Raw genomic sequence first — 13,238 nt, forward strand, 5'->3', positions numbered from 1 at the left:
CAATTAGTAGATATTAAAAGAAAGTTAATTAATGTTGGATTGGTATTGGCAGATATTCCATGTTGTCTTTTCCATGATTTCCCATCTCTTGAATGATAATGCTAATGTCTTCCTAGCAACCCAGATAACTGCAGCCAAATACACTTGTGTAATTGTTCTAAAAAGTGCATCAAGTTTGAATTCATAACTCTGAGCACCCTTTTTGTTTGGGGTTAAATGTTGACCTATTGGTTTCATTTACTGCACTTTCTTTATTTCTCAAAAGCTGCTTCTTATTTTTGAAGCAATTCAGTGCAGATCCCCTGCACACAATGTGTTTACCCTTTGTCTGCAGAGATATCTATAGAATATATTGTAGGTTAATTAACTACTCCCTTCCCCATCGCTACCTTTCTTTTAATACATCTGCACAAATTTACACCTGCTCTTTAAGTTTGAATAATTTTCCACACATGGCCCTTTGCAAATTGTGTGAACATTATTAAGTGCAGGGGAACCACACTAATTTAATCATTCCATTTGCACAATCCTTCAGTTAATGCATATGCATACAGAAGAGAGGGGTACTTGAATGATTGCATACAAAATGCACCTAAGTGACTGACCAAAGTGCCCCTCCAAGCCATTGAATTTGTTTAATAAATAGCATGCATGTTTTTAGGTACAGAATATGTCTGAAGCAAATGCAAAATAAAAATCAAAGAAATGCACACTGTATAAAACATTTTAAAAATATGCTTTTGCACTGAAGGTGCAAAATATTTGAAGTTTATTCAAGAACCTTTAAATGAAAAAATTATTTCTCTCTGTGTTTCTGTAGCTCCCTGTGGCGGACAGTATGGTGGATCTGAAGGAGTCGTTCTGTCTCCAAACTATCCCCTTAACTATACTACCAGGCAAACTTGTTCCTATTACATCACAGTTTCCTCACAATTTGGTAAGTACATAAATTATCACACTATACATGCTTATAGTGGCTTCTGTAATTGAAGCACCAACACAAAGTGTAATCTGTTCTTTTATTTATTTCTTTGACAATTTTTTCTGTCTTCTGGTCATCTTTTTCAGTGGTGTTTGGTCAGTTTGCTGTTTTCCAGACAGCAATGAATGACTCAGTGGAACTGTTTGATGGAGCCAATGAAAATGCTCGATTGCTCAGCTCCCTGGCTGGGTCTCATTCAGGTGAATCCACTATTGGCTGAAACTGTTGTCAAATATAGTAGAAGGAATGCTAGTGGGTGATGCTGCCATTAAAGAAATATATTGTTTGTTTTTCACTTATTATGACTTAGCATACATTTTATTTTTGAAAAGCTGCCATTCAGTCCTGATATTATAAACTTTTTCTGTTTTTTTTTTTGTGCTCCTGAGCACATCTTTGAAAGAGGAATTTAATGAAATCATCTGTAAGAAAGCAGCTCTTGGGGGCTTTAGAACATAACACCAGTGGTTGTTATCACAGTTTATTTGACAGTGATATATCTGGTGAAAATCCATTATGGGTTATCTTTACAAGACGAAATCAGCAGTGGAAATGTCTCACTGGGACCATACAATATACAGTAGCACTGATACTCCTTAACACAATTCTCTCTGGGTTTCCTTATCCTCCAACTTTAAGTCATCCCAGCTTGGCAACATTTTGAGTCACTACACAGTAATATCCTCAGCATGGATGGAGATTGAAAGACAAGGCAAAATCAATGTAGATGACATAGTATGAAGTATGAAATATGAGGAAATATTGATTAACATAGTTGTTGGCAAAGTGTGCTCTCATTGCCTCAGAGTTTCATGTTCTCTTGCTGTGTGTCATGGCCAGGGGGCATGCTGCAGGGTAATCCCACTGGAATTGACATTTACTTTCTTTCTGTAGAAATCGGGGCTTTTAAAATATTTTCTCTGTTATGTTTATTCTGTTGTGTGCTTATAGTATTATGAGGGGAAAACTTATACTTTAATAAAGGACAAGACCTTTTAATAGAGGACAAATTTACTATACAATATTTGAGTAAATTAGAGTTTCTCTTTACATATTTGCTCTGATCAGTAGGCTTATTTCAACATAATATTATCTTGAAGGATGTGACAGTGTTTGTTTTACTGAATGTAGCTGCACATGATGCACTTTTTTCTTCCCAACTACAATCCGTCTAAGTTTGTTCAAAGGAAAGAAGCCAGTTTACATCATTTAGACTCTGTGGCTTATTCCTCAAAGGGGACCTATTATGCTCATTTCCAGCTCTACATTTTTATTCTGGGACTCCACTAGGGTAGCTTTACATGATTCACAGTTCAAAAAACTTCTTATTTATCTTATACTGGCCCTTTATGCGGCCCCTCTGTTCAGCCTCTGTCTCTAACAGGTAGTCTTAGCTCCTGTCTCTTTAAGGCAGCCCTCCCGATGAGCCCACTCTGTTCCTCACTGAATTAGCAAAGCTTCGTTAGCAGCGCTAAAATCTGATCAACGCAACAACATATGGAGATATTTGGATCTCTTTGTTCAGCAGTTCAGTTAGAAATAATGCACGGAGGAATAGTACAGGCAGAAACAGCCATAGTGATGATGATGTTTGATTAAGAGCTGCCGATGACCAGCACACCTCCAACAGGTAAACTACTTATTTTACTTTGCTGTTCTGTGTAATGGAAAAACACTCGAGTCATGGCTCGGCCTGACTACCCTCAAAACAATGGAAAAAAGCCATTATGTTAGTGGAGCGGAGCAGTGAACCTTCGAACTATGTGTAGAGCTGATGACCATATAAAAAAATCTGTTACGGGTTGATGTCAGCTCTGGCTGAAAGTGAAAAAGAAAATATTGGAAACTGAGCGTTCAGAGCAGTCTGAAACCGGTGCTTTTTGCTCACAGGGATTACTTTTACATACCTCAGTATTTGACACTTAGGCCATGTTTAATATGAACATCCAACATTGTAACATGATATATATGACTGAAAATTAGGAAAAGCATAATAGGTCCCCTTTAAAGTTAATTTGGGTTTGAAATTCCCCTTTTGGCTAAAACTGGCAGCAAAGAATGAAACACACCAGGCTATCCGCATCATTGACCTATAACATGTGCACACTCACACACATGCACATGTGGGCAAACAGCTTTTTAGCACATTGTTACAACTAATTGACTGATTGTCCTGACACACAAACATATTAACACACATACACGCTTACCGAACATACAGTACACATACGCACACATCTTGACGCAGCTAATGATGGTTCTAAATGTCAGCCACACCAGGCCATGTTTTTCTCATTTATCACTGTTACTTTGTTTGCCTGAGTATGTGTCCCTATAAATTTGTGTATATGTGCCTGTGAGTTGGTGTGTGTGTGTTTTTTCTTGTATTCTTATTTGTGTGAGGATCACATTTTACCACAAAGCAAGAATGAATGATAAACCCTGCAAAGTATTAGTTGGCTATATTGTAAATGTAAAGTGTAATATAGTTGAATGCAGTGTAGGAAACCTTTTTTTGGGGCAACTTTTGCCCCCACTGTCTAAAAAATTGGGGCATTTACTAAATTTTGGGGGCAAAAATAGTAATTAGAGCATAAAGTAGGCCTAGCTGTTTTTAACGTGAAATGAGCGCAGATTAAATAAATACAGTAATCATCACCTTGTGTAACCAAAACCTCCTCAGTAAACACTGTCTCATTTGTAATAATTGTCTACATGTTCTAACTACAATAATAAGCACATGAAAAGCAAATTAATGCATCAATTTCCTTTCAACAACTAAGGTTTTATTTAGGAAGAACCTTCAGTATAAACCACTAGATGACAGTATAACATAATGACCTTGAGATCATGACGATATTTAATTGGTTTGATCTAATTAAATTGACCAAAAGTTCTGGTTGGGGGGATAATGTCATATTCAGACCTCCTACAAGTCAAAGCCAGTCTACCGTTGTCATTGTGGGTCTGATGCGTTGTATGCCACAGCTGTACAATATTACAGACTAGTACTAGCTACAAGTACTGTCAAAAGAGCCAAAACGAGTGTAATATTCCTTCTTTATTGATGCAGTTCTGTTTTTTTTTTTTTTTTTTTTTTAGCATTCTTTATTTCATCTCCAAATTTATCCTTGCTCAGGTTTTGACCAGGATGACATGATGAAAATAACATAATAGACTCGATTATCCAGCACTGCCTCATTGGTTAGTAAAAAATATGTTCTAGATTTGGGAATAAAAGCTCATTTCACTCGATGCACTGAGCCCATTAATGTTAGTTGCTGCCCTTTTTACACAGCCTGTTCAAGGCGGGAATGCTGCGCCTTTATTCCGTCTCGCTGTTCTGTATAAAAGGTATGGACACGCAGTGGGGGGCAGAGTTGCTCCTCCAATAAGACGGCTACGTATGTAGTCACAGCCGGGTAGATGTCTGTGTTAAACTTCGGGATAGCTGGCATGGCTGGACAGGGAGCTGACGCTATTGTGTCTCACATCATGCCGCACACATGGTGGCATAATGCCGGTTTTGTTCAGTGAAAAAAATAATAAAAGCGAAGGTGGCTTACTGACGGATCTCCTTTACAGCTATCATGCGGTGTATCTGTATAAAAAAGTGAGAATATATGGGATGAGAGTATAAAACAGCCTCTGTAAAACTGCAATGATCACCCCACCGGTCGGCAAGACCCACGTATATGTATTAACAGTGACGTTAGTTAGCCAAATTGCTAACACTATATTGGCTAACGTGCCAGACAAAAGACACTTGCGTTAGCGTTAATATTAATTATCATAAGCAAATCGATTATGTTTGCTGGCTTGGTGCCGATGAGCCGAACACTTTTTGACCTGTTCGCTTCCTTTGATGAAGTCGTGATTACTTTTTCGCGGTTCCAGGCTATTTTTGGGAAGGTGAGCCCTGCATGCCTTGCAGTAGAGGAGAGTCGCCTTCTTCATTTATTCTACACCAAGCCATACCATTTTTCAATAGTTGAAACCGCAACTTTCTTTGCCGTCTTATTCGTCTTTATTTTGCTTACTGGTGGTGGTGTTGGTGACGGCCTGGGACTTAGGTTGCTTTCATCGGGTGGAGCAGTTAGAGTTTTTGTAAGGAGGTCGTGGTCCATCCTGGCAGCGAACTTCAGGCAGCAGGCGTGCAACACCTCTGTCAGGTATCGTAGTGCATAGTGTGAACAACAGCGCTGTTTGTGTGTTGAAATTGAAATTAAATGAATTGGATGAAAATAAAATGATGGCATCATGTATAATTAGGATATTGACCTAAACTGGTAAAGATAAAATTATTTTTTTCGAATTTTTGGGGGCAATTTCTGCCCCTCGATCATGGTTTTTAGAGGCATTCTGAGATTTCTTGGGGCATTTTTGCCTTTGCCCCCCGCTAATTTCCGACGCTGGTTGAATGTATGTTTATGACAGCTGTGTGTGCACTGTGTGTGCATCTGTCACTGTCATTACAGTATATGGTACTGTTTGTGTCTCTATTGTCTGTAAGTTTGAAAAAAACAGTGTTTTCAAGAAAGAAATTCAGCTATTTTTAGCTTGTTTTAACATTCATTTTGAAATCATTACATGTGTTTGTGTAATTGTGTGTCCCAGGAGAGACATTGCCATTGGCAACTTCCAATCAGATAATGCTGCGGTTCAATGCTAAGAGTGGCCAGTCAGCTAAGGGCTTTCACTTCGTCTATCAAGGTAACTCTTATTCTAACTCTGTATCTCTCTCCGTCTCTATCGTTCTCTCTTACAGACACACACTGAGTCACATTTAATTCAAATTCAACAACAACTCAACTGATAACTAAATTCCTCTTTTTTCTCCACCTATTTGTCATATTATTCAATTACTGTCATTGTCATAGCTGTTCCTCGAACTAGTGATAGTCAGTGCAGTTCAGTGCCAGAGCCTCGATACGGCAGGAGGATCGGGTCGGAGTTCTCAGCCGGATCTGTTGTTCGATTCGAGTGCAGTCCTGGATATCTACTGAAAGGATCCAGTGCTATCCGGTGCCAGGCTGTGCCAGGTGCTCTGGCGCAGTGGAACGCAACAACACCAACCTGTATAGGTAAAACTGAATGATACACTGAAATGTATGTATGAGTATGTAACCAACTAACACATGTAGCTCCAAAAAGCAATTAGCCTTTTTGACTCTGCGAATCACCCAGAACTGCAAGAGTTAGGCTATTGACATTAATTCTTACAAACTAAATGTATGCCTGTGTGAAATCTCTCTCTGCTGAGAGCAAGGCTTTTGCAAACAACTTCAACTGTCACCTCAGTTTATACCATAAATAATGTTTGTTATCATATTTTCTCTCTCTGGCTCCCTGTAGTGGTAATTTGAACACCATATTGTCCCTGGGTATTCAGAGCCATATTCCAACAACCTGTCCTATCTGTTAGCTATTTAGTTAATAAACTTTGCCAACAAATCCATATTTTATGTCTTTGTTCTAGTTCCCTGCAGTGGCAATTTGACTGAACGTCGTGGTACAATACTGTCTCCTGGCTATCCAGAACCATACCCAAACAGTCTCAACTGTCTGTGGAGGATCCATGTCAGTGAAGGGGCTGGGATACAGGTACAGATATGTACACTCTTATATATAAATGTATAATATATGTACACTAACTATGGGGGATGCACATAAACATGGAGCTTAAAGGATAGGTTCACAATTTTTCAAGTCTTAAAACAACAGCCAGGTGCCCATATGAACACTGAAAGAGTCTTTCCTCACTGTAATCATTCCTGCCGTTCATACTGTCTATTAAAAGATCCCCTTCAAATGTGCTTTCAATTTACACTCACCGGCCACTTTATTAGGTACACCTGTGCAATCTAATGCAATCCAACAGAACAGCTCTGCCATAAATTCTACTTTTACGAAGCTTATACATTTTCAGTTTTTTTTTTTATTGTCTGAGAGGTGATAATTCTACTTTATGTTTATTTATTGAGATTGTAGTGGGTGGTGGTTGTGTACAGGAGTGCATTATATTGAAAAGTGTTTCTAATATTTTGCCCCCCTTCTGTATTTTAATGGAGTGGACAAAATACTAGGAACACCATTAAATATAATGCACTCCAGTACATCACCACCACCCACTATGACCTCAATAATAAACATAAAGTAGAATTATTACCTTTCTGACAATGTCAACAAAAACTGAAAATGTATAAGCTTTGTAAATGTAAAATTTATGGCAGAGCTGTTGTATTAGACTGCATTAGATTGCACAGGTGTACCTAATGAAGTGGCCAGTGAGTGTAAGTGATGGGGAGCAAAATCCACAGTGTGTCCACACAGTCATTTTGTGCAAAAATGCATTTGAAAGTTTATCAGAAGCTTATATGAGGCTTCAGCAGTCTGAGTTAGTCATATCAAGTGGATATCTGCCACATTAACAGTCTTTTTAGCATCAAATTCCCTTTGTGTTTCCTTGGACAGTGTTTCCCTGTTGAGCTGCGGAGGAAGTATAGTAACGAAAAGAGAAACTTTGGCATTAAAAAGACTAATGTTTAAAGATATCTGCCTGATTTGACTAATTTGGAAATCTGAGGCTTCATATTAGCTTCAGATAAACTTTTAAATACATTTTTGCACAGAAGGAGGACTGTGAATTTAGGCCCCCATCAATTATATTGTAAGTGCATTATGAAGGGATCTTCTAATGGTCAGTATAAACAGGAGAAATGATTATGGCAGGAAAAACCTATTTCAATGTTCATTTGGGCACCTGACTATTGTTTTAAGAACCCATCTTTTTATGTGTTCATTTATTTTGTTTTACTTGCTGTTTAGATTCAAGTGATGACGTTTGCCACTGAGCACAACTGGGATTCTCTGGAGATCTACGATGGAGGAGACATGACAGCTCCTAAATTAGGGTCATTTTCTGGTATGACAATATGCTCACACACACACACAAACTCACAAACCCATGCACAGACACACAAACACTCCGGAGATCTATGATGGATGAGATATGACAGCTCCTAAACTATAGATACACACAGATTGACACACACACACATGCACACACACAGTGAAGATCTATGATGAATTAGATATGACAGGTCTTAAACTATAGATACGCACACATACACACACATACAATACACACTGGATATCTATGATGGATGAGTTGTAATTCCCAAAATTCTGATATATATATCTAAATGTTTTTAAATGCATAAAATTCTTACTTTTTTTGAGACAGTCAGTGAGAGGAGGTGAAGAAAGGAGGGAGGGGAGGAGTCTCACTCGGAAGCTGAGTGAGGGATGAAAGAAGAAGAGAGAGAAAGAAGGAGAGAGAGAAGACAGGGAGGGATAAAGAATGATCTAACCTTTTACAATTTCCCAGCGGAGTTTCCCCTGTGACCTGCCCCAAGCACATACCTGTCACACACCTATCACACATAAAACATGCCGCCCATAGGGCAGCACACACACACACACAAGCGCACACACACAAATGACTTTGCCCTTCTCAAGAAGGCACACCGGGGAGCTGCCCACTATAACCACAGTGATCTGGTGTTGGCCACTGAGCAGCTTCACTGGGGCAGTTGAGGGTTGCTTCACATAAGGACACTAAAATGCTAGCTGTCTGTGGAGGGTTAGGGGTCATTAGCCTTCTCTCATAATTTCCCAGCTGGACTTGGGATTTAAACAAGACTTGTGGTCAAAATCCCACTTGCTGTAAAAAACCCAACATGTATTTTTTTTTAACACAATTGTATTATATATGTCCAGTGTTGTTACATAAGCTTTTTTTGATATTTTACTGTATAATCAGGTATAAATATGTACAGTATATGCCATATATTGTGAAGTAGCCCAGAAAAACTCACTGGCTGGTTCTGTCATGTCTTCTTTATTTACCTCTGTGTTTTACAGGGACAACAGCTCCGGCCCTCCTTAACTCCACATCCAATCAGCTTCTACTGCACTTTCAGAGTGACATCAGCGTGGTGGCAGCAGGCTTTCACCTTGAATACAAAAGTAAGTTAAAGCTTTCAACACAAATAGATAGAGATGATTGATAGATAGGAAAGAGAGGTGGGTATAAAAAAAGAGTATAGCGGCTGCAGTAAAACAACTAAGGAGTGAAAATTGGGTCCCTTCTCACCAGAAAGCACAAATGCACCCAAACATACAGACATACACATACACACACACTATTGCAGCCAAACCTTCAACATCAAATAACAAGACTCAGTGACCTGAACTGGTACTGCCTGAGAGCATACACACACAGATCCGCACTGGAGCACACACACACACACAGACCACACACCTAGAGGGACATCAACAGAAACACATAGACGAAGACACATACATACACAAAATGCTTTTGCTTGTGTCATAATGCACATAAGTCCAAAGGAAAGGCCCACAAACACACAAATATGTAAATGGATAAAGGTATAGACATAGATATTAACATCATGCAATTACACACATAACACACCTGTCAGGTCACGGTTGTGCTTTTTAGTCCTTTGTAGTTGTTTTAGCTTAGAATCATTTCTAGATCAATGAACATGTCCCCTTCTGTGAGTATGTGTGAGAGTTTTAGTGTGTGTCCGCACGCTTTTCAGTGTGTGTGTGTGCAGAGGTAAGTGCACACTTTTGTGGTTCGATGGTCTGTATTTGTTGGCTCAGTGTGTCGAATGCCATCACTAGGAATGAAAACCTAGAGGAATGGTCACTTTGGGGGACAGTTAATTGTGTTTTTGTCTTTTGCTTCAATGTGTTTGTGGCTACTCCTATTTTCAATGTACCGAATGTCCCAGGTCTGAATCAAGATCTTTTTTTGGTTGTTTTTTTTTTTTTGGGGGGGGGGGGGGGGGGGGGGGTTGTGTCTTTATTGCAGATGGAGAAAGCAGAAAAAAATATGTTGTTCAGGTAGATCAGCCTTGATGATGATAACCTCTGCTCTTTCCACCTTTTCAGAGAGAGAACATGTTTTGCAGCAGTAAAGGGAAGTGTAGCAAGGGAAAACACAGAGAGATAGGTTAAGTAAGGATGATAAAAGTCAGAGGGACAAAAAGGGAGAAACAAACATAGATAGGTCTTGTATATTATATGGTGTATATTATAAAGCATCATTATCTGTCATCTTGGTTTCTGCCTTTGAGTGTCAGTCAGTGTCTGCTATTATGTGGCAAAACCAACACATTACATGCTGTTTCATAGTGCTAGCCAGCAAGCTGGCCATTTGCTGTTATCACAGAAAACCAAGTCCAAGTACAGCATGCTGAGCATTGAAGTTTTTCCAAGATTACCTTCAAAAAATATTTCATACATTACACCACCATAAGAGCTTTTGCAGGTCTCAGATGGTAGTTTTGCTTATCTCAAAATGACTGCTAACACTTTCTGTAGCTGAATGTGTTCCAAGTTTGCCTGAAAGATTCTTTACAGGGGGTCTCACCACAAAGTATGCTTTTAACTTTTCCATTTAAACACTAAGTTTCGCAGAGATCTGGCAACTTACCTCTTCAGAAGGTGATAAGAACATAGACCACCATTATGATTTCCTCCTTTCCTCTTAAGTGAAAACAACTTGAATTACCCCAACAGACTTGCAGTACATTTAAGCAAGAGACTCTTGTCAATGGTTTTCATTTTATGATCTTTAAATTCATGATGAATTATCATCAAATACCTGAAATACTGAAACTGTTTTTGGCACAACACTGATTTCCTTCATTGCTAAAAATATGCAAAAATTGTCATCTTCACATGTTTTTGTAAGATTTTACCACCTTCCAAATTTAGCCACTCAAGTTTACCCACCATTTAACTAGTGTGCTGCTGAAAGTTCTCCTTCTCAGTTTTACAGCAATGTGTTAGCTTGTATAACTGGATAAAATCATCTGCTGGGGACACGTGAATGATTGTGGTGATGATGTTCTCATCGTGTTAAGCTGACTAAAGAACCTTCCTCCAAAAGGGCAGAGCGAAACATCCCTCCCCCTTGTCTGTCCTCAAGTAAACTGAAAAAGAAGTGTAGTATATCCAGTCAGTTGGACTTAAATGCTGACAGTGTCTAGTTGTAGTCTAGTGGCCCTAGTGGGGTGGTTTGTGTTACTGTCAGCATTTTACAGAGCATCACTGCTCTCTTATAACCAGGGAAAAGAGGGAGCAGTTTGCCAGCACAGAGAGAGAGAGAGAGAGAGAGATGGTCAGCCAAATGGAATAGTTTCATTGATCAGTTGTCATGACAGCCTGCTGATGCTCTGCCTAATAATACACTCTGTGTGTGCATGCGTGTGTGTCTCCAAGTTACGGTCTCATGCATTTTTCTCACTTATGCTCCATCTCAAAAAAGTCCTTCTCATCTCCCCCCATGCAAGCACACACTCATGTAACAGTCACTCATGCACACACACTCACAAATGTCATACACAGGGGCTCGGGCACCTGGATATGTGTGTGCGTCTGTGTGTGTGTGCTTGTAAGCTCAGTGGGATCACATCGTTTTGCTGGTAGGAAGGTAGATAATGAACCAACAAGACCAGACACACAAGCAAACACACACACACACACACACTCACACACAAACATTTACTCCTCTCTCTCCCCTTCTTTCACTCTCTATCCCTCTTCCACCCCTGTGTTGCCATGGTAACCGCTCTAGGGCAGTCTCCTGCGGAAGTTTCCAAGTGAAACACACACACACACACACACAAACAGACAGATACACCCCTACTGATGCTATTTGATAAAGGGCTTGCTGCTGTCAAACTTATTAAGGATGTGTTTAACCTTTATTGTTCTGGGAATACTCAACCAAAGTCATTATATTACCTTCAACAATTTCTTAAGCATATTTCAAAGAACACTGTCACCATTGACGAAGTACAAGCTTTTTTCTTGTACTACCTGTCAATTCATAAAGGGGCTCTTGTGTATTAAGAAAGAAAACGTTAGGAGCATTTATAAATTCATCTGCCACATTGGGTCTCAATCGCATTCATCTAAATATTTTAATTTACATATAAGTGTTAAAAAAACATTAATTTACTTAGAGACAATCTTATCCTATGGGATGCAAACAACTGCTAGGTATAAGAATTAGGTAAACTGCTGTGCTTTGCTGTGATTGCCGTTTGGGTAATGCTGTGTTAAAGTCAAGACAAAGGTCACGTACAAGTGAAGGAAGGAGACAGGAAGGTTTCTTGAAACCTAAATCACTGATTACATGTCAGTGTGTGATAACGTCAGGGTAGAGGATGACTCTGCAGTCAATATAGTGGTGGGAAAAGATTTAACTCTCACCGTTGTTCATAACCAATAAAGTGAGTTTAGTTGGTCATGATGATTTTGATAATAAAAGTCAAGACAGCAATGTGAGCATAGTTGTCTAGAACTTTAGAACCAGTGTTCTTGTCTGTTTACAGTTGCTATCTAGCTCATTTGTCCAAAGCACATGACTTGAGCAGGAGGCAAAGCATGCACAGTAACATATACATAAAAAAATGCAACGATGAAATAAATAATAGTAAAGACATAGTTCATACTGTTTTTGTTCTTTTTTTTTGTAGCGGTCGGTCTTACCACCTGTCCAGAGCCGATGATGCCAGCAAATGGCATTAAAGCAGGAGACAGATACATGGTCAATGAGGTAGTGGCCTTCACCTGTGAACCTGGATATACGTTACAGGTATATCAAATATATACACACATATTTGTACATACTGTACTAAAGTAATGGCTTCTGTGTGTCTGATATTAATTCTGTAATGTTTTATTGAGAAGCAGACTAAATGTTGTAAAGAAAAATTGGTTTACAGACACAAACAATTAGCAAGCTTGCATTAAAATGGGATCTCTGCATTGGCTTTGTCTTTACTTTAATTAAACATACAGTATGTTATTGTCTTAGATGAAGTACAAATTCACAATCTTAGAATCTTAGAAATGCTGTCCAACAAAAGTCCAAACACCTTTTTGTCAACTTTTTTCTTTTAATTCTTCTTTTCTTCCCTAAGTTTTTCTCTTGAATCTAATTCACATTATTATCACTTCTAGGGCCACTCTCACATTTCCTGCATGCCTGGGACTGTGCGTCGGTGGAATTACCCACCTCCTCTTTGCATAGGTAATACACACACACACACACACACACACACACACACACACACACACACACACACACACACTCTCACACACACTGCTTTGCTGGCTAGATTGTGTTATAAATGATCGATGCAATGGG

The 13,238-nt window shown here is 39.1% G+C and overlaps 1 protein-coding gene across 1 annotated transcript in view; it reads left to right on the plus strand.

Annotated features, from left to right (window-relative positions):
- Positions 1–13,238, plus strand: part of LOC122979583 (CUB and sushi domain-containing protein 1-like) — a 205,120-nt gene that overhangs the window by 117,785 nt on the left and 74,097 nt on the right. Inside the window, exons 28-36 of the mRNA XM_044347148.1 lie at positions 821–937; positions 1,069–1,182; positions 5,600–5,695; positions 5,863–6,066; positions 6,462–6,586; positions 7,811–7,907; positions 8,909–9,013; positions 12,565–12,683; positions 13,052–13,121. Of these exons, the coding sequence (XP_044203083.1) occupies positions 821–937; positions 1,069–1,182; positions 5,600–5,695; positions 5,863–6,066; positions 6,462–6,586; positions 7,811–7,907; positions 8,909–9,013; positions 12,565–12,683; positions 13,052–13,121 (1,047 nt within the window). The remainder of the gene's footprint in view (positions 1–820; positions 938–1,068; positions 1,183–5,599; positions 5,696–5,862; positions 6,067–6,461; positions 6,587–7,810; positions 7,908–8,908; positions 9,014–12,564; positions 12,684–13,051; positions 13,122–13,238) is intronic.

This window comes from Thunnus albacares, chromosome 1 (assembly GCF_914725855.1).
Source record: "Thunnus albacares chromosome 1, fThuAlb1.1, whole genome shotgun sequence".
Classification (NCBI taxonomy): Eukaryota; Metazoa; Chordata; class Actinopteri; order Scombriformes; family Scombridae; genus Thunnus; species Thunnus albacares.